Source organism: Lutjanus erythropterus, chromosome 9 (assembly GCF_056507025.1).
Source record: "Lutjanus erythropterus isolate fLutEry1 chromosome 9, fLutEry1.hap2, whole genome shotgun sequence".
Classification (NCBI taxonomy): Eukaryota; Metazoa; Chordata; class Actinopteri; order Lutjaniformes; family Lutjanidae; genus Lutjanus; species Lutjanus erythropterus.
Genome location: NC_139325.1, coordinates 26,121,599 through 26,143,314, shown reverse-complemented (window position 1 = coordinate 26,143,314; position 21,716 = coordinate 26,121,599). Strand labels below are relative to the sequence as shown.

The 21,716-nt window shown below is 39.1% G+C and overlaps 1 protein-coding gene and 1 long non-coding RNA gene across 2 annotated transcripts in view; one reads left to right on the top strand and one right to left on the bottom strand.

Moving 5' to 3' along the window:
• On the bottom strand, positions 1–20,263 carry dgat1b (diacylglycerol O-acyltransferase 1b). The gene is made up of 17 exons (XM_084726905.1): positions 19,862–20,263; positions 16,629–16,716; positions 14,805–14,845; positions 13,531–13,616; positions 9,452–9,504; positions 8,821–8,926; positions 4,661–4,789; positions 4,190–4,252; positions 3,980–4,083; positions 3,668–3,706; positions 3,364–3,405; positions 3,237–3,281; positions 2,755–2,867; positions 2,267–2,332; positions 1,695–1,782; positions 886–948; positions 1–372 (listed from the first exon to the last, which is right to left on the bottom strand). Exons 1-17 carry the CDS (start codon positions 20,104–20,106, stop codon positions 223–225), a joined length of 1,521 nt encoding a protein of 506 aa, XP_084583031.1. The 5' UTR covers positions 20,107–20,263; the 3' UTR covers positions 1–222.
• LOC146321647 (uncharacterized) overlaps positions 20,221–21,716 on the top strand; it is a 196,453-nt gene continuing 194,957 nt past the window's right edge. Inside the window, exon 1 of the long non-coding RNA XR_014771407.1 lies at positions 20,221–20,360. This is a non-coding gene — a long non-coding RNA (uncharacterized LOC146321647). The remainder of the gene's footprint in view (positions 20,361–21,716) is intronic.

Below are 21,716 nucleotides of genomic sequence, written 5' to 3'. Positions count from 1 at the left end.
GAAGATACAATGACCAAGTTGTCTAATGTAAACATGCTATGATCAGGATGTGATCACTTCATCCTGACACGTAAAAAATAGGATATCTGTTGACTCCACTGGACGGTACCGGTACTTCTGTGTTTGTTTGTGTGTGCAAGAGAAAGGCAAAGAGTGAGACAACATGAGAGAAAGATGATAGTTCTGTGTGTGTGTATGTGTGTGTGTGTGTGTGTGTGTGTATCAGTCAGCCTCCTGCCTGTAGTGCAGGACGTAATAGTCATGGACGTACATCAGGACAGCGAATGGCTGACCAATGATAAGTGAGATCCACACTGCAGCGTTGCCGTAGTTACCACGCAGGAAGTGACCGACAAACCAAGCCAATGGAAGCTGATAAGTAAAAACAAAAAGAAAGAAAATTAATAAATAAACATAGCTGGTGATTGTTTTTTTTAATGACTAATTACAGTCTTTCTGTGTGTATTGTTTTCTGATTTCTGTTGTCTGTGTTATGACTCAGCAAACTGTAATGAATAACAAACTAACAAAGTCAGCAAAGACCAAGAGGCACTTATACTGTGTATTGTTCTGCCATATTGCCTGTGATACATCAAGCATGCCCCGCCATGCTAATGAGGTTATTAATTAAGTTAATGACACTGGAGCCAAACACCGAGGACACCTTTTAAAATGTCCCATAGGAGTCAAAGGAAACATCATCCACTTGTCTTTATTTTGACTTTTAATACCAAAAACTGCAACAAAAACAAACTAGTTAAATATCACATTATCATCTGAAACATTCAGAAGGAAGTTCTTACACAAATGTACATATTTCTATTGTTTAAATATCAGTACAGTACACGTTGTTGCTGTCCACGGCTGTAAAGTGTCGGGTCTTACCTGTGCCATCATACCCATGAAGGCCCAAAGTCTGAACATCCTGAGAGGAACACTCACCAAGTACTGACAAAGAGAAACAAAAATCACATCAAATAAATGTTCTCTATTAAATATCATTTGACCATCAGCACAAGAACATTCATCTGAAAGAGGATAGGCAGTTTTAAGGATATTGTTGTTGACACAAATACAGTGGAACCAGATATGCAGTGATGGTGGTCGGACACCTGAGCAGGCCAAGGCTCTCAGATGAAGTTGTCAAGCCAGTTGGACAGCCACTGTAGTTTGTCCTAAGCAGCTATGATATTGATATAAGGCTGGTCGTGCTGCCAAGTATTTGCTCTTTGTTTGGGTGAAGACAGGATTTAAGGCTCCGTTAAAGGTGCATTACACCAGGTGCAAGTTTTCTGATATAACTAGCAACAATTTGTAAGACTAGTAGAACTACATAAGAAGGGGACTACTGAGCAGGTCACAGCCTTCAGATTAAACTGCATATCGAGCTGACAGGGACAACAAATGTAGCTTTGCCTAAGCAGATAAAATGAAGATATAAGACCGGGTCAAGCTGATGAGCGTCTGCTCTTGCTTGGGTGAGTGTGGGATTTAAAAGGCAGCTTGTAGGTATGTCACATCAGGGCAACTGGAGAATGGTGTCACCAGTAGATTTATGATGGCACAGCCTGATACTCGCTGCAGGGCCAAACAGATCATTCAGCATCCATAAGCGCATTCACCCAACCTTTGGTACATTTTCTGCGTACTGAAACGATCTACGGCGTCAGCATGAACAGAGAGTGGTGTCTTACCTCATGGAAGAAAGCTGACAAGAAGAAGACAGCTGATTGGCTGAATTTTTTACTAAGTCCTCTCCTAAGCAGCGGCTTGTAAAAGTGGCTGAAAGGCAGACAAAAAAAAAAAACAGATGGACATGAACTTTAAATCACAAAGTCAAAAGCACTGATAAAGGTTGTAGAAATGGCTCGAGGACACTAATTGTACGTATTTGTTTTGTCAGTCATTTAGTATCCCTTTAGTATCCATTGTTTCCCCAATGTTTAATAATGAATGTTGAAATATCTTAACTCTCTTATGTGCTGTAATTCTCCCTCCCTGACAGGAATTAAATAGACTTTAAACACCATTTAATTTACTTTGTCTTGTTTAATATAACCTCGCTGCATTTGCTGCTACTGCTGCTGTTAGTGTATGTGGAAGTGGCTGCAGGCACTGTATTTATTACCACCACTTACTCTCTCACAGCCAGATGAATCACTTCCACAAATACAGTACATCGGTGTGCCTTGTTAAGCCTTGTGCCTTGTTCAGTTCTATAAATTTCATTGCTCCTTCTCGGTGTGTTAGTGTGCGAATAACTCACCGGAGACACCACTTGTGTACGGGGATGTTCCAGTTCTGCCAGAAATATGTCACTGACTCAGAGTTCCTGAAGGAAGATGCAGAAAAATAGAGTACAGAAGCATTAGAGGCTCTAAATTATGGGTCTAAGGCTGTTTTATCAATATTGATGAACATGAAATAATCTCAAATGTTTATTGACATGCAGGAAAAGAGGAAATAATAGTTATTATCCTACAGAATACATTTACTAAAATCATTACAAGTGATGCATCTGCAAAATTGACTCCTCTGGCTCTAGAAAACATCCAAATGGTTAAATGGATATATTTTTTCACAAAATGTTATATTACTTGGGTTTTCAAACTCTTGCTCTCAGAAAAAACAGTCCCCCCTCTCTCATTTTGCAAAGAACTGAAATGATCTACCACACATTTTCAGGTGCATGCAGCAACAGTCCAGCACACCTCATAAATTTCATAAGCTGCACAGACACACACAGAAACGTACCACCAGTCCTTGTAGAACTGTCTGTCTCCAAAGCGCAGCAGCTCAGCTGTGAAGTTCAGGGATGAGTGGAAGAACCAGTAGAAAAACATCAACCACAGCAAGTGATTAGGAACCTGGAGAAGAAACAAATGGACAAGGACAAAATAAAAGACTGTGAGACATTTTAGAGGAAACCAACTTGACTACAAGTAAAGTCCTGATGAGCAACCTGAGTTTCCTGAGTTTTTACAGTCATGGTGAGAAATAGTACAATCTCATTTATAGTGAGTTAATCATTACGATAATCATAATGTGCAATATGCAGTGTATAATCCCTGTAATCTTTAATTTGTGTCATTTAGAAAGAGAATAATATCTGTTGAGGTAACTATAATCTATATTAACTGTAATAGTGACTGTGAAAGAAAACATGAAGACAAAAAAATCAAATTAAACGGTTCTACATGCAGTAAAGTATTTAAATATGTTGTGCTTGTACTCACAGCTAATCTTAGAAGTCTCTCAGTCATCCTGGACAGATCCATGTCCTACAGAGGAGAGACCTACAGATTAACAAACATGACCCTGTTTAGTGCAGTACGAGCTTCACTGTCACTCTGTCCTCCTCACCTCTAGCGGTTTCATCGAACTTTGAATGATGGGAATCATCCACTGGTAGAAAGAAAGTAAAAAGCAGCGTTAGGCCATTTTCAGACATGCGCTGGAAACTGAATTTTACACACCGGCTTAACGTTTTTCTGAACTGCTCGTTCTGGAAATCTAAGCAATACAATCATATCAACAACTCATATCAGGAGGTTTTAGGCAAGTTATAGTATGATTATACAAAAAAAATGGCATTAAAAATGTTTAAATTTGAATGGACAGGCGAGTCTAGCATCAATCATCAAGTGTGTATTACAGTACACCGTACCTGTTGAGTGAGAGCAACTAACAGCTGGGTGAAGAACAGCTGGGGAAAAAGACACACATCAGTAGAGCGAGTGATATGACTTCACAGAAATAAATACATTGCAAAGATTGACAGAGAATAAGTGGCGTGCATCAGAACACACCTGATCTTCTTACACAATCTTTTTAAAATTATACAAGACCCAAAGTTTTCCCTTAAATAAGCTTTAAACTCTCTTTAAAATGAACTCATCATCCTCTTCACCATCAGCTGTGCAGGTGTACTTATAAAACTGCACAAAAAAAAACATCCAGCAGTGAGATATTTCCTCACCATCTCGAACAGTCTCCTCAGCAGGAAACTCATGCGGATCGTGGGCGAGCGAGGGAAGTTGAGCTCGTAGCACAGAGTTGGAGCAAAGACAAAGTAGTACATGTCTGCAGAGAGGGTGAGGAGGTCAGTGTCACAGTTAGTCAAAATATGTAAACAATGAAACATATAGTACAAACTACTACAAATATATATGTATATATATTTCAGTACCTCTGAGGGTGAGGTTTCCAGGGTAACACACCTTTTGATCACTTAACTGCCGTGGCGAAGGACCTATGGGCAGAATTAATGCACACACATATGAGTTTGCAAAGTATGTGTGAGGAAACATCATATTCTAGTCATTACATACAAATACAGAGAAAATGAATACAATCAAGTGTGGACGTTGATAAGCAGCAGCTTCTCTCACATAAAAAAAAATGTCCACAAAGACCTGTGACAGTCCCCATCTGCTGTGTAACTGTCAAACTTGCATTTTATCCACAAGCTGCAGTATCAAGTGTTTGCCATTAGATGTCACTGTCACAGCATGAGCAAAGGACTATGAAGAATTTTTAAAAGCATACACAGAAACTGACCTTAAAATTAACATGGAATTCACTCTCATTTGGGTCTTCAATTAACTATCTAAATCCTGTCTTGCCAAAGTTTTTATGTGCGTGGGTGTTTGTGACTTACAAGACAGAGATCTGGACAGTTTCTTGGCCTTGACAGTGCTCAGCTCTCTGCACCACATGTTGACATCCTTATAAGAATACAGCTTTAGGAAGAGGATGGTGTAAGAGCCGAGAGCAAAGGTGCCACCGACTGACAGAGAGAAAAAGACAGAAAAAAAGATTATACTCAACACTGTGATGTGGATAAAGCTGTCATGTGAGGACATGTTACCAACTGATATACTGCCCTGAAGTATGGGAAGATGAGGAGCAGAGAGAAGAAAAAAATGAGGGAAGGCTAGAAGAGGTTAAAAATAGGAAGGAAGAAAAGAGGAGGGGTTAGAGAGGAAGAGGGGGAGGAAAGTGAGCAAAAAGTGTGAGATGGAGGATGAAGGGAGAGACAGAGACAGAACAGAAACAACAGGACAGAGAGAAAGAGGGAGGATTTAGAGAGTGAAAGGGGAACGGAAAGAGAGGTTGTTATTTGATCTTGAACAAACAGCAAAACAAGCCCAGTAAAATAAATCATCTCAACACAAAGTATGAAAGCAGCCTAACTATGCCAAGGACATTATTATACAGTACAGTCACCATGTTTACCAGTGTGTTGTGTGTGTGTGTGTGTGTGTGCATGCACTCATAAAACTGTGTCAGTGTTCATCTTTATGAAAAATGATTTGATGTTGGATTAATAAACTTTTCTTGAAACCTTTTAGTACATGTCCATTACACACACACACACACACACACACACGAGCCAACTGACCATTTTCCTAACGGGGCTTTATCAATAGATACCATATGCTTGATGGAAAAGGATTGTGCTGAACAGACAGGAAGAGACACCAACAAACATATACACACACCCTCATATATGTGCACAAACACACAGAGACACACCAATAAAAAGTGCCCGTCGTGCCAACAGCGTGAGGTGGGGGTCAGCACACCTGGCATCCCACCACAGCAGATCTTATCCATTAACCATCTGGCTCCATGTGGCTTCTAGACAACTAGACTGGCTCCAAGGCAGCTACAGTAGATAGTCATCATAGAAACATAGAGAGGCGGAGCTTCACTGGAAAAACATACCAGAGGAGCCAATCATCACCCACTCACTATTTCCCACTAAAATCATGAATTTGTCTGTGAACTCACAACCATACACTGTAAATATATAAAAAAAAATCTGCTATATTGACTGACTATTCTGTTTTTTTGTTGTTTCTCTCTGTCAGGAGACAAAGACAAAGACTGGGAGAGTCACGAGTCACAGAATAAAATGCTTCATTATTTGCAGTAAGGTGTGTCTCTCCTCTTTGGGGCTCTAATCAGGGTAAAAAGTTCAAACTCGTTCCGCCGCTATAAGTGCCAGCTCAGACAGGTAACATGACACCTAATGCATGTACCTCAGATGCCAGTTTGACACACCTTGCTTTCAAGCCTGGGTACTTATATCAGTTTAGATCTGAGGTTATAAATCTAAAAGGACATTGTGTTTTTCCTTCTTTAGGGTCCCAAGATTCATATTTCACTTGTTGCTCTCTGCCAATGGTTTCTTCAGGAGGAAGCTTTGGTTTTTATTATAAAACTTCAATGCACAAAGTTCAACAAAATTGTTTAACATTCTAATACACTGAAATCATTGCACATTAAACACACTGGTTAATACAATAGATTAATACTGATTGTATAAGCAGAGTGTAACAGTGTGTTTTACACCAAATTTCAGCAAATCAGATCTCATCATGATCCTTAACATGATAAGATTTTATATTAGATTACATTTAACTCTACCAACCCAGTAGCTCAGTTGGCTGAATGTGCCTCAGCACTTTCCTGCATGTCTTCCTCATTCTTTTCTCATCAATTTCCTGTTTAAAGCTGTCCTATCGAATAAAAGCTGAAAAGCCCCCACAAAAATCTTGGATAAAATCCAGATATTTAAAAAAAAAACAAAGAAAAGTAAATTGTTGATTTTGGAGGCCCCTGTGGGGTGGAAAGCAAATCATGAGCGGTGGTGCCTCAACCATGAAAAAAAACAAAATGATAAATCAATTTAATCTTCATTTAATCAAGCAGAATCTGACCTGCTGGCAGGCGTAATGAATAATTATATATAGATATAGCCAATTTTCTCCAGGATGGTCTTGTTTACTTAAGTGACATCAGTAACAGACTGTTTCATAACCAGTTAAAAAACTCCTTGTAGTACCTTTAAAGTGCCTCTGCTTCCCTTCTTTGATAAAATAAAAGTAGCCAGCCATAACCCAAGCATATGCGAAAAATCTAAATGATTGTCTTTGGCAATGTATGATTGAATAATGTACAACTGCACAATAAAAACAATGGTCAGTCAGTAGCATTTATAGAAAATAAGAATAAAATAAAAGAACAAGATGTAAATTTTTATTGTTATATTGCAATATTTTTTCCAATATTAAAAATGTAATAGGTGCAACACAGGTCTGTAGTTGGTTCTCTAATGAGATGTGTATATAACCAAACCCATCCACCCATATATGCAGCTAGTCGATTTTTTATTCTGAGCCTAGAAATCCCTCACAGCAGACATTAAAGGACATCAAAAGCAGTGGAAATAATGAAATAATGACAGTAGACAGAAGAGAATAGTTCCCCCTCATCACTACAGTATTCCTCAAAAGAAATTTAATACAATTTGAAATGAAGCCTGATATCAGATCCTTGCTCTCTGCTTCATGTACAATGGCTGAATACTGGTTGCATAAGTGGTGTCCAGTAAATGCAATACCTCCCTTCGCACACACATAACTGCACACACACACACACACACACACACACACACACACATACACACATACACACACACACACACACACACACACCTGCCCTCTGTCATTGCCCTTCCTGTGTGAACAGCAGCGCAGAGAGAAGAACAGACAGACAGATGGACTGACTCCTTTACTCCTTCACCTCCCAGTGAGAGAACAGATGAGAGGAGCGGAGACGAGGAGAGAAGGAGAGAAGGAGAGAAGGGGATAATATACCAGAATGGACGAGGAGCAAAGAATTAAAATAATGATTTTTCCAGAACCAAATTAACATTGACATGTGTGCTAAATTATTCTCACTATCCGTCTGCCTCATGACCAAGTTAAAGTTAAAGATGTCCCAACTAAAAAGAATAGAATAAGGGCTTGGATGAAGTTTTGCAAACACACACAGACGGTCGACTTCTGTAGTGGCCGCATGGAAAGATCCATGGATGAGTCAGCGAGGTTGCAACAAATTATAGGTACAAGGATGTCTGCACAGAAATACTTGAAATTCAAAGTTTAGGACTATGGACATTGACTGGGGACTTGCCTATCTTGACTTGGGACTTGAGTGCAAAGACTTAACTTGTGACTTGGAAAACAATGACTAGTCCCCTCCTCTGTTTATTACTCAAGGAACTTTGGATTTTCTATGATAAATTTTCTACATTGGATGACGAAATATTTTCATGTTGAATGCAGCTGGTTATCTTAAGGTATTTACTTGCTCAACAAAGAGTAAGATTCTCACATCTGTACTTTTTACAAAATAAAATTATAAACAATGCACATCAGGCAACTTTTTCCAAAGCTGGATCTAACGAATCACTCCGAGGAATATGAGTGGACTGTGCAGGTGTATCATGTGTGTGAAGCATTGCTATCATTTGTGGAGGGCGGCCATGGTTTCTGTCAGGCAGCCTGATGAAGACAGAAGAAGGTGACCCTTGGATGACCCTGTACTGTAAACCACGCCTACTTTGGCATGTCTCCTCTCCTGTCTTTTCCTCTGCTCTCCTCTCCTTTCCCCCCTATCTCCTCCTCCTTCACCTCCTCCTCTCTTCTTAGAGCCAGCTGGAAATAATCCAGTCATGACCAACTGGTCCATTACCACTAACCGACTCCAATTATGACTCTGTCTTTTACTGCACTATCACACTGGTCGACTGTTTCCCTGAAGGGTAAGGGTATGAGTGTCCTCTTAATCTTTATTACAATGACATTATTTTCTGTTTTATACACATGGCTACATTGTAAACTACCAATGAATGGATAATGGCTTAGCTGCGTACTCTTTTGGTCAACCATTTGTCTCTGTTATGTACAGTAGGTAGCAGCAAGGCTGCAGAGACGGTATTTTCATAAGAGTAAAAAAACATTTTACCTGGGGTCACAGAGGGGACCAGTAGGACCACTGCAGCAGGGAATGTTAGCATGATTGCTATGTTAATGCAATGCACCAGAAATCCCACAAGTTCACTGAACGAACCCTGTACAGAAAGATGGAGAGCAGGAGTTTTTACATTGAATCTTAAAAACAGCACAATGTCCCATTTTAAACTACTATCACCTGACTACCGTGTCTTTATTTAGTTTGCAGACGTTTATCTTCAGTTTTAGTTTGTTGTTGAGCTTATTCTAAAATCAACAAGGAGAATATAGCAACTAAACATGAAAATTTTAAGCATTTGTTTTCTCTGCTTTTAAACAGAACCACATTTGTGATTTATGGTGGCTTCAAAAAGTTTCAAAAAGCTCTTGATATTCCATATTCATGGCAAACAGACAGAGCATAACTAAATATGCCCTAAATGCAGATGGTGAAACTAATTTCCCATTTTACCATTTAACATTTGCAGAAGCAATTGGGGAGGGTCAGCTAGTCGGTCGGTTTGAGAGAACAGTTTTAGAAAAATAATCCCTCCTGGGAGTTGTGAAAGTGCTCCGGATTCAACAGTTCAGTTAGAGCCCACAGTGCTCTGATGTTCAAGCGCGAGCGGGGTTTCTCGACTCACCTTTGACAGCTGCCTCTCTGTGTAGAGAGCCACCAGAATGAAGACGTTGGACACTGTCAAAAGATCATGAGACATTCATATCAGTCCCTGTACAACCACAACAACATATTACATTTTTCTCTGCAGGATGAAAGTATGAATATGAATGTCAGACAAAGAAAACATGCCTTTATAAGCCATCATAACTCGCTACTTGTGGCTAATAATACTGCACTAAAGAGTTCAAGTTATATTTGTCCCTGAGAGGCAATTGGGTCTGCTGCAGGAGCAATGAAAGCAACATGAAGGAGACACAAGATTAAAAATACCAATACATGACATTGCTAGTATGACATGAGAGAACTGACAGAGAAGTGTGGAGATAAATCATTTTAAGGTACAGTTCGGATTATACTAGCAGAGAGGGACACCAGCATGGAAGCTAAACGATTTTAGCCACTTAAAAAGGTACACGTAAAAAAAAAAAAAAAGTTGATAGAATATTTCCACTGCTTTAATTTGCTATCAGACAGCCTTTTCTGATGGGAAACGGCAGTTACTCAAGCCAAATGTTACTCTCTCGCAAAACCAACCAAACTCCAGAGGCAAAATTAGTAATTTTACTTTGCAGAACGCTGGGAGTTTGGTTGGTTTGGAGAGAGTGATACTTGGCTTGTATTACGGCAATTTACCAACAGAAAAGGCTGTCTGATGGTAAAGTAAAGCAGTGATGATAATGGTTCTAAATTTAGCGCACACTTAAACTGATATTGATTGTTTTAGGTTGCTGATCCTGTCCACAATAGTACAGCGCTTCCATGTTGGTGCTCCTCTCTGCTTCTTCAAAGTGGGGGTGTGCCGACCTCCATCTACTGTAGGTAACACAATGACCATCAATAAGCACCTCATACATCCTCACTTCAAATAATCCAAACTATCATTTTAAGAAAAGACTGTCAAGTTACTGACTGAAGCAGCTACGAGTTCAGTACGTTGTAAAGTGTTGCCATTTGTTGAAGCTTCATTAGTCTGACAGTAAACTTAGAAAGAAACACATGAAAACGCAAATCTTACCAAAGTGGGTGGACAAGCTACTCACATGAAATTGTACTGAACAGATCAGGAAAGAAGAAATGTTGCATCCACAAAAGACTTCTATTTTTTTAGTCATGAATTTTAATTATAAAAAGCTTTTTAGCTGCCTTTTTAGCAAGACGAAGCTCTGTCACACAAAAAACACACTGTCACACAACACACACAGTCACATGATTACACAGCAACACCTGATAAAAGACATGAGCCAGCACTAACAGAGCATATGTGTCGTACAGCACACACAAACTGCTAGATAGCTGAGTGCCATGGTAAGTTAGTACACATGCACACATGTTCAGTTTACACACATTTTACAAGCTAATGTTGCACAAACACAATTTCATATTTAGGGAAGGAAATGAAAAATAGCTTGCTTTGTATTAAACAGCTACAATATCCACTTTTTTATACCAGTGTTTGTATTGGGATATATTTGAGCCAAAAATAACTTTAATGTCCACTCTTTTCTTGCACATTTTATTTTGCATCAATTGTTGCCACTAAGCCGGATTCTGTGTAGAGCAAATTACGCTAAAATATATGTAGATTTTTTCTTTTTCTCTTCTAGTAGTGTCAGTTTGAACTGCACGGTAACTCACTGCTGAATGAACTTAAGGAAACCACTGGTATGCAGATTGCTCATTACGCTGACTAGACTAGGCTGAGACACACTGATGGCACATAATTGCAGCAATTGTTCCATTTTAAGACCCTAATCAGAGCATTAGCATGTCAATCCATCTAATCTAGAGCGAACAGATGTGTTAACTGTCACACATTTTGATTACTGGGTCCTATCATCCTGTCATCAATGCAGCTATCCATCAGCATTGCCATTCCAAATCAATTTGTTTAATGGTTCAGTCACATGCTTGTTTTTGACGCCATCATAACCTTCACACTATGAAGAGACAAGACAAGGAACAAATCCCTCACACGCCAAACCCTTTTTCATGTGACAATAACCAGATTTGTCTATTAAGAAAACTCATTATGCACAGGTGAAGAATATTTCATCCAACCAATCATAATTTGCAGTAAGTTAGACAAAGCAGGCCTCATTAGATTCTTTATTTACGCATATGTTACATTTAATCTTAGCCTTTAAAGCACCTCTACAAAGTAAATCACATACAGTAGCAAGGAGACCAACTATATGTAATTTATACTCATGAATTCTTCTAACCAGGTGTCTTGTTACCTGGTCAGAGGATATGCAAATTACAGTATCATGATACATTCTGATTTACTAAAAAATCTTTCATGTCATTTCCATTTGCTCCACTAAAAAAGTTCCAAGCATCAAGGAAAATCCTCCATTTCTTCAACAGGGCTGTGTATGACAAGTGCATTTACTCAAGTAATCTACTTCAGTACAAATCTAAAGTACTATTACCACTGTAAAATCCTGCTTTTACATTAATGCATGAGTTATAATAATGTAATGATATCAGTAACAGGGGACACTTTTCTGCAATTAATTATAGTGAATTAATAATTGTAATACTACATACAACGTACATTTTCTGTATTAGACTTTTACAATGGTTACTATGTAACATTTTCAATGCAGGACTTTTAAAAGATCAATCAAACATCAAGACTGCCCTATAACAGGAGAAAATACTTCAGGAAATGCATTAACAAGCTACTGCTAATATTCTTTTTGACAAATTTTAGAAACAGGCCTGTTAAGCATCTTTAACATACAACAACTACTGAGCCCCCTGAATCAAACTGGAACAAAGGGCACCATTTAGCACCTGTTAAACCCTTCTAAACCTTCCAACAAGTAACCACAGAGCAGCTTTTGACAGATATTTTGGAAATAATAGACTTGTATACAAATGTGATTTTCATTTTATTTTGGTCACTCAGGACCAGTTGCCCAAACGCAAAACTTTCCACATTTTGCAGGTAGACCACCATAAACTGTAGACACATTGTGTTAGGTTATTTGTATGTGGGAGTGTGGGTGTGTAAGTCGCTGCAGTGACTCTAGAAGTATTGAATTCTCTCTGGGAATGAGGTGCTTCACTGTCCATGCTACTGTAAACAGATTCACCTGTCTCTTCACCATCAGAGCATTCATTTACCTTAACTCATCCATCTCTTCATCCCTCCCTCTTCTCTGGCCTGCTGTCGACGCAGCACTTTACATCATCTTCCTCCAACATGCCTTTATTCTCTCTCTTTTCCAGCTTACCTCTAATTTTTCACTCATGCATTCATTTGCTCTTCTCAACCATCTCTGCATACCCTCCATCACTTCATTTTCTCTTCCATTTAATACTCTCCCACCCCCATCATCTCTCTGTCCTCTCTTGCTCCCCACTTCCCTCACTCCTCCTCTTCCTCTTTCTGCTGCACAGCACCAGTGCGCAGTATATAGGGCAGGTGATTGCCCCTCTAGAGACACAGTGAGCTGCACCACTGCAGACTTTCTCTGCGATATACCATAAAAATAAATATTGAAAAAACTTTTAATATAGCATGGGCCTGTGTGTGTCTTAAAAGAAGTTGTGGCTTGAAATAAAGCAGATCACACCACCCGTGTATGTAAGTTCAGTGCTTCAGGCGTAGTTCATTTATTTTATTCAATTACGTAAGTCTTATGATTTCTTTTCAGAAAAACATTTTATATTCAATAAGTTTCTACATGTTTTGGGGTGATAATATCTGTTCTTGAGGACACAAAGCTGAATCTGACTCCATGTGTCCAATATATATATTTTTAGGCACTGGTGGTTAGAATGGATTACTAACTTTGACTCAACATTTATTCATGTGTTTCATCCCATTTTTATACAAATATGATTTCTTTTCCAGCTCATTTTAAAAACAGTGAGTTTTTATGTGACTTTTTACTCTTACTAAAATAATGAATTAAGCAAATGCCCCTAATATTCAATGGGTTTTTTTATGTTGTCATTATGCTGATTAATTATGTGACTGTTGTTTCTTTCCAAGAAGTGACTTATTGCACAGATGAAAGGTTTACCTACCAATCACCAGGCAGGCTGCTGGCCAGCTGTACGGATCATTCAGAAACAGGGAAATCACCTGAATAGGGTCCACCAGAATACCGTACCTGAAAAAACATTCAAAACAAAACAAAACAAAACAAAACAAAAAAACAAAAACAAAACATTTAAAACAGAAGTCTTAATTAAACTGTTAATTCCCAGAATTTCTTTTTTCTTCAAAATTAAAATACTACACAATGCACACATATTTATTATATAAAAGGAGTGGAAGATTTAAGCTGAGTGAACTGACTGACATTTTGACTTGTAAGGGCAGGAAAAGCACAGGTGTAACTGTTTTGTTGTTGTTGTTGTTGTTGTTGTTGTTTGGCATATCAGAATCTATCCAGATTGATTTTAAAAAGTTTGGGCAACAAAAATCTACATAAAGCCAATGGTTTGAAATGCGAGTCCAATAAAAATTCTGCACATGAGTCTCAGTCTGGATGCTCTGGCAACTTGAATCTGATTCAAAGTGTCTTTTGACACACAACAACAACGTCAAATCCAGAGTGACGGAAGCGCATCAGAGCAACTGAGCAGAATCTGGTACGGAGGATGAAAAAAACAGCAGCTGAAATATATTGTCTCCTGGCATTTTGGGAGGAGGTTTCTATACAGGCTCTTTACATCTCATGCTTCTGTGTGAAGCCGTGTCACCAGCGTATATAGTTACTGATGCCTATGTTGTTACCACAGCAACCCATGCAGACAGGTTAATGATGTCTGGACACTGAAGTCCTGTCTGATGACTTGTAAATAACAGTGTGGATGGCTTGTCTTTAAAGGGATAGTTCACTGCAAGATCAAAAATATATATATTTCCCCCTGGCCTGTACCACTACTTAGCCATCTAGATTGCTTTAGTGTGAGTTGAAAGAGTTTTGGAGATGTTGGTCGCTCTACTCCAAAACTCTGACACAAAACAGTGTAGATGGATAAATAGCATTATAGGTGAGGGAAAAATACATGTTTTTGATTTTGGTCTGAAGAGTCAGAGTGTACCACTGCAGTCCAAATTGTTGTGTCAACTACACCTACACACTTTTTCTGAGAGACATCAAAATGTATGTGACGAAAAAGATGAATAGTGAAAATAAATCAATAAAAAGAAATACAAGGATTAGTAAAAAACACTCTGGAATCTCTATCGTTTGCATACACTAAGCCTCTTGAAATAACAAGTAATAATTATCGGTAATGTGAAAGAGGCAGGAATTTAAAAAAAATAAAAAAAAGTACTCCTTACTCACCGTAACAGGTTTTCTAAGAAGAGGCGAGCATTACTCAGCACCTGTAACACAAATCAAGAGTTAAAGATCTGACAGTCTCATGAGTGTTTTCAATTTGTTTCTATACTTCTCTGTACATTATTATTGGTTCATGTTGCCCTGTATCCTTCTGTTTCTCCACTCTTTCAAGCCTCTCCCTTCATCTCATCTCTTTCCTCAAACTGTTTCTCCTCCTCCCCACATTCTTTTTTTTTTTAATCTCTCCTCCTCGCTCTTCCTCTTTCTAAGTGGATTGTAATATCTCATTACCCAGCACAAAGGCTCTGTGCCTGGGGATGGGACAGAAGTTCAGTGGGAATGGGGGGAAAACCTCCTGCAATGAACACAACGATCTGTGTTCAAAGCCTGGATTAACAGAAGGCTTCGCTAGCCTCGTCTTCTCTCATATTCTGGCACTTCTCTGCTGCACAAGAGGAGGAAGAGCTGGAAAAGGTGATGATCTTTGCATAAACTCGTTAATCATATTAAATTATTTAACTGTACTTGCATATTATTAGGAGAAAATTGACATTTAAACAAAACAGTTTTCTGTGTTTTTTCAAGAATTTTGGGGATTTTGATTCTGCTATGAAACATTTTTTTCTAAATCTCCAAATGATCTGTCTCCACGGTAACATGTTTGATTTAAAGTATCTTAGAAAAGGGTTGTCAAGTCTTTATGGCAAACGCAACCTTTGCTTAAGACCAGATTTGTCACACAATCAGATACAGTGAGTCTATTTGAAAACAAGTGCATATTAATAGAACAAGTTGGATAAAGTTTTATGTAATTTCGATTTATTCGATTGTGTCAATCTGTCAAAATGGATTATCAGCTTGGTATCCACCTTCTCCTGTTTTATACAGGGCTCTGTAAATTAGATGATAACCTGGATATTAACCGAATTACAACAATGCTCTTTCACGTCAGTACACATTTGGGATTCACTGATGTTTTGCTTTCTCGTATTATGAATAATGCATTAATGCACTGTAATGTGCAAAAATAAAGACAAAGAAACTGTAAAACGTATGTCACAAAAATGCATCAGGACACAGAGGAAGACGGCAGTGCTTACTGGATATCTCAGGACACTATTCCAGACCCAGTTTAGATAAAATAGATGAATTTTAAAATGTTGTTAACTTGTCAAACACTTTCAATCCAGACTAGTGTTTTTATTCAGGTCATTATTTTACATTTTAATTAGCTATGCACACTCGAATGCTATGCAAATACATTAAGCAGAGAGAAAAACACAAAAATTAGTTTTTCCTGCTTATTAGTTGGCCAGCAAAGGCATCTGGTGAGGACTGTTAAAGGACAGACAGACACTTTCAACAAGTGGCTCTGTGTGATTACTTGTGTTTAAAGGACTAGTGTGTAGGATTTAGTGGCTTCTAGCAGTGACTTTGCACACTGCAAACACATCTTCTCTCCGTCCCCTTCCAAGCATGTAGGAGAAACTATGGTGGCTGTGAAATTTCTGCGAAATGTGAAAGGCCCGATCAAGAGTCAGTGTTCGGTTTGTCCATTCTGAGCTAATATAGAAACATGGTGGTCCAACATGGTGGTATCCATGGAAGAGACGGATTTTTATTCTTATTTTCAGGTGATTATACACTAGTGAAAACATACTTATCAATATTACATTTAATTTCTTCATTTTCTCAAAAAGTAGTGGTCAGAAATTCTTGTTGAACCCAAACTTGATATTGAACAAAAGATGTGAGTGTCACGGACATGACCTTGGTGTTGCATATAAATTATATGCATATTTGTTTGTGTGCAAACTTTTGTCTTACCAGCATGACCACACACCAGTTGAGGACTCCTCTGTAGTTATTGTAACCACTGGATGAACTCAGCAGGGACTGCTGCGTCTTATGACAGCTACAGATCAGAAATAAATTAGACAGATAAATGGGTGGAACAATCAAGAACATTGCGAGCTTATGATGCATTTATTTTCATTTGACTCCAGCATCATATCGATTGCACATCAAATGATGAATATCAGGAAATACAAACTGTTGCGTTTTATGATGTCTCACACTGATTGGCTGGTATTTTCAGTAAGAAGAAAGAAAACATGAAATAGAGAAGATAACCAGCAAAATCACTTCCAAACATTTGCTTAATGACATGTTTGTGTCAAGAAAAATCCCTGACATATTTGGCTAGCTCATGTCACATGACTATGGAAACCTATGGGACATGAGGATCAAGCGTGCAGCCCATAGATATATGATAAGGACCTAAACAGTGTATGCAAGGATTCATCCCAGAGGTGTTTGCCTGGCACATAAGCCAAAAAAGTGTTCTAGCTTCTGGGTTTACTTCCTGGTTATATGGGCAACTGAATATGTGCACTAGTGTTTTCCGCCTTGCCCCCACTCATGAGTTCCTGTTTAGCCCACAGACTTTACTTTATGATGATGTGATAGATTGTTAAATAGCTTTTTGGCTTAAGGAACGTTTTACAAATATAAAAACAAGGCTTGGGCGGTGTAAATGTATTAAGGTATAGCAGGGTGTTAAGAAATCCTGATAATATGACTTTCAACACCGTCCTAAATACATATGTTCATCTTTCCATTAACCTGACAGAGAAATGCTTTATCATAGTGTGTAGTACATGTCAGTCAGTAGTCAGTATCTGCACCGCAGCAGAGCTGAGGAGACAAACATGGCTTTCATAAGAAGAGGAAACATGGCAACTGGGGGATAAAGTTACAGCACTAACTAGTAAAAAAAAGAAGAAATATGCCTCTGCCCTGTTTGGGTCACTTCGGACTTAGTCTTGTTGATTAAGGGAAGCCAGCAAACCATAGACCTCGGTAAAATGTCTGGAGGGTATGAAGGTAAGAAAAAACAGACACCGCCCAAGCTTAATAAACACTCCATGGATCAAATTCATAATGGAAAGAATCAAAATGGAGGTTGTTTGCAGTTTGAGGTGTCATGTACACAGTTTTACAGACCTCTCTCTTATAATGGTGGCCTGTGGGGGAAAACGCTTTTTGGGCAAGTGGAGAATTTTTCACTGCAATACCCACATGGCCACTGGGAAAAATTGGAAGGAAAGCTGTCTAGTCCCATACATCTGTGGGTCTTGCCTATCCCAAGTAGTAATGCAGAAAACTTAAGGTAAAATTGGTATCTTTTTCCAAATGTGTAGTTATTACTTTATTTTCTTACACAGCAATTCAGCTTTTTCACAGCAGCCATTTGACATAAAATGTCAGGGTCAACGCAGGTGTTATGATGCTAATCTATTCCATTCAGGTCAGGCAGAGTCGAAGAGTGCTTTTCATTTATGTTATATTCTGCCTCCTCATCTCCTCTCTTCTCTGTCGAACCGGAAGTTGTTTCCCCTCCGCCATGATGAAGGATCTTCCAAATGCTTAAATGCACCTGGAGGAGACGAGGAGCGAGGAGAGAGGAGGCTCCTGGTGGAGCTCAGAGCGAGGATACACCACTGTCTTTTATCAAGAGGAGTGATGTTGATTGGACAGTTTCGGCAACTTTGATGTTGCATCATCAGGGCCGACGCAGGGAAATCAAATTCTGACTGACAAAAGTTTTGCAGCAATTTAATGATACTGACTGAATATTTGTGTCCTTTAGTATCACAAAGAGCTCATGAGGAAATTATATTAAGCGTTATTTGTATTATTAAACTGCAAGTCGCTGCATGTTCTGAAAAATGACACAAACAGGTAGAGACACGATGAAAAGACGTCTGGTAGAGTGATACCTCAGGCATTATTACTGTGGGATCACTGTCACACACTTTTTAATGGACTAATCAGGGAAAATACCTGTGGTTGCGTTCTTAATTTATAGTGTCATGATCTACAGGTAATAAAATAAAACAGTTACATGATGAGATGCAATATAATGCACCGTCATGTGTTGCCGTCTAACACTTTATAATTAGTTAATTTTATTACAAAGAGTTGTAGCATCACATAAAGCAGCAGTTTGTGTTTTTTTATTTCACAGTACAATCGACATACACATTCTCACACAGCTGTGTGTATTATTGTGCAAATAACAATAATGCAAGTAAATAAATTGCCTAACAAATGACACTGATGCGTTGCTTATATGAATTTGAAGATTTTAAAAGGAATATTAAATGGTGATTAAAATCAACATCAGAAAGAATACTATTATTAATCAGCTATTTTAAACAGTTTACAGACCTAACAGAATGTTGTCAGGTGTTGAAATTGTTCTTGAATAAGTGTTTCTGTGGACACCAGTCAGTCTGACAGCTGATACCAGCTCATCATCGGTTACTGCTGTCGCTTCAGACTGACGCTAAAAGGAACCGAGGATTTTTGCATTTTAAAAACTTTGTCTCCTCTGTCCTCACATCTCTCTCTCCTGTCCTCACTGGGTGGAGCTAAGACATGAGGAGAGGAAGCCAGTGGAGGAGAACAGGAGATGAATTTACCACATGAAAAGCAGCCAGAGTGCAAAAGCTCTGCTACACTTAATAAAAAGGGGACCTTTAATTAGTATCATTGGTAACACCTGTGTTTATGCATGACAAAGTTGCCTAATTTAGTCTTAGTCTTACACTGAATACCAAGTAGTGCTTTATCAGCTCACAGGGTAAACTCTGGTATTACATAAGTGGTCTAAGGAGATTAAACTAGCACACAGTTCATTCATGGGGCCCCTTATAGATACGCCCCTGATCAATGAAACAGCCCACGGGGCGCATTTTAGCTGACAGACCCACAGTTTTTGTGACTCTGTGAATAGATAAACAACAGACAGAAAAACCAGCAGGGCTTGTTCAGGTTGACCCTAAACGACCCCGGCAGTGACAACCTGAACCACCCACGACTACACGTTCAAACTTTCGTCACTAATTGAAAAAAAAGGTAATAATGTTATCTTTAAAGTTAATGTAAGGTCAGCTGTTGACGTTTTGACGCCTGGCGTCACGTATTTGACCCCAGAACAAAACGGCGCTGAACTTTCCTCAAACTTCAGAGCAGTTTGGGGCCATTTAACTCACCTCAGTCTGTCACTTATGTCATTCCTGCGCTTCTTTTTCTCGCTTTTTGATTTGGACCGGGCCGTGTCCGCTGAACGGTCACGTAGTTTCCCCTGCCCACCGTCTCTGCTAATGTCAGCGGTCACTGAGCTCGGGCACGCCGCAGCAGACCTTCCATTCATCGGCTGCAGACTCGCTCCTCTCCCCGCCGCAAAAGTCGCCCTTCTTCTGAGAGCCGAGACCCCGGTGGCGTCCGAGTCACCCATAATGACAGAGGAAAAACTTATAAACCTGCTCAAAGTTCACTTCTACGCTTCACTTCGGATAGTAGCATGTCTGTTGCTAGTAGCGTAGTAGCCCAGTGCGGGAGAGGGAAGTGAAGGGATTGCTAAACAATCCGCCAAAAGCTCAGATTTCCGTACAGTTGACATGGGGGCAGGAATGCACTCATGACGCCACATGAAGTGACAGCAGCTCGGTACTGTAACAAGTCTGACTGTGTGAACACTACAACCGACAGGTGAGTCAGACCTTCAGGGTTTGTCCCAGGAAGTAACGAGGAAGTAGGTTAAGTCGCAGTCTGCGTAAACCTGCACTCCTCTCATCATGCCATCAAAATAGTTGACGAATTAAAAACCTCAAGGTCTGTTTAGTAGCTGTTCTGTAGCTCTGCTCAGTGGTCAGACACGTGTCTTAAAAGACTTAAAGAAAAATACACAAATAAAGCTCTGGTATATTCTTAAGGGATGCATAAGATGTTTAGCAATTATGTTAAACATAGTCAGCAGTCCACCGCCTGCACCTCTGGGATGTTTGTAAGCAAAGTGAAGAGGGTCTAAGTGCCTGGAAGCATGACTGTCTAGAAGTCTCTCCATGGTTTTACAAAGGATGGAAGTGAAAGTTGGTGGTTGAAAGTCATTCAACATACATGATTTTTAACTTTTTGGAGTGCAGACTTAATGACTGGGACTTTTTAAATGATTTAGGCACTGTGCATATGTTGGACAAGTAACCTTGTAAAAACTACTTTTAATTGGCTGGCACAGTCTTTCATGACGTGCTTTTGGTCTGTCAGGGCCAATATTATTTTTTTGGCTTAGTTAGTGGATATCACAACTCTGGGTCCTCTTTATAACCTTTCAGAAACACCATAAAGACAGCAGAAGCTAATTAAGAGCAGGCGAAGATGATGGATGTTAAGCTAATTACATCTTAGACACATGAAATCTGAACTGCATCCGACAATGAAGAGCTGAGCCTGACATGGTTGGTATGATGCCGTGCAGTAGCCACAGTAATAGTTCAATCCCACCTGATTTAAGAAACGACATGGTCTTTCTTCTGGTTCCACCCTCTGAATCTGCCCAACGTTAGGGCTGCAATTCACCATTATTTTCATTATCCATTAATCTGCAAATTATTAATCGTTTAGTCTATAAAAAAATCTAAAAGTTGTGAAAAGGCTCATCATAATTTCCCAGAGCCTCCGGTGGCACCTTCAGATTACTTCTTTTGTGCAACCAGCAGTCCAACACGTCATAAGTCACATCATAACTGACAAAGAAAAGCAGCAAACATTTTTGCTTGAAAAATTACTGAAATGATTGATCTATCAAAAGGCCTTTCAAAAGATTTGGCAACTAATTTTCTTTCAATCCTCTAATTTCTGCAGCTCTACTAAACATTACATGTTTTATTCCACTTGTGGCACAGATATAAGAAAAGAAAATGAAAAAGAAAAGAAAAGCAGAAGAAAAAATTCTGTTTTTAATCCGTCCATAGTTTTGTGGTGTGTAATGAGCAATACAGCCTCACTGGTCCGCTAGTGTGAGTAATATGGACTGTTAGTTTTGTTAAAGATGCAGATCTCTCTGAC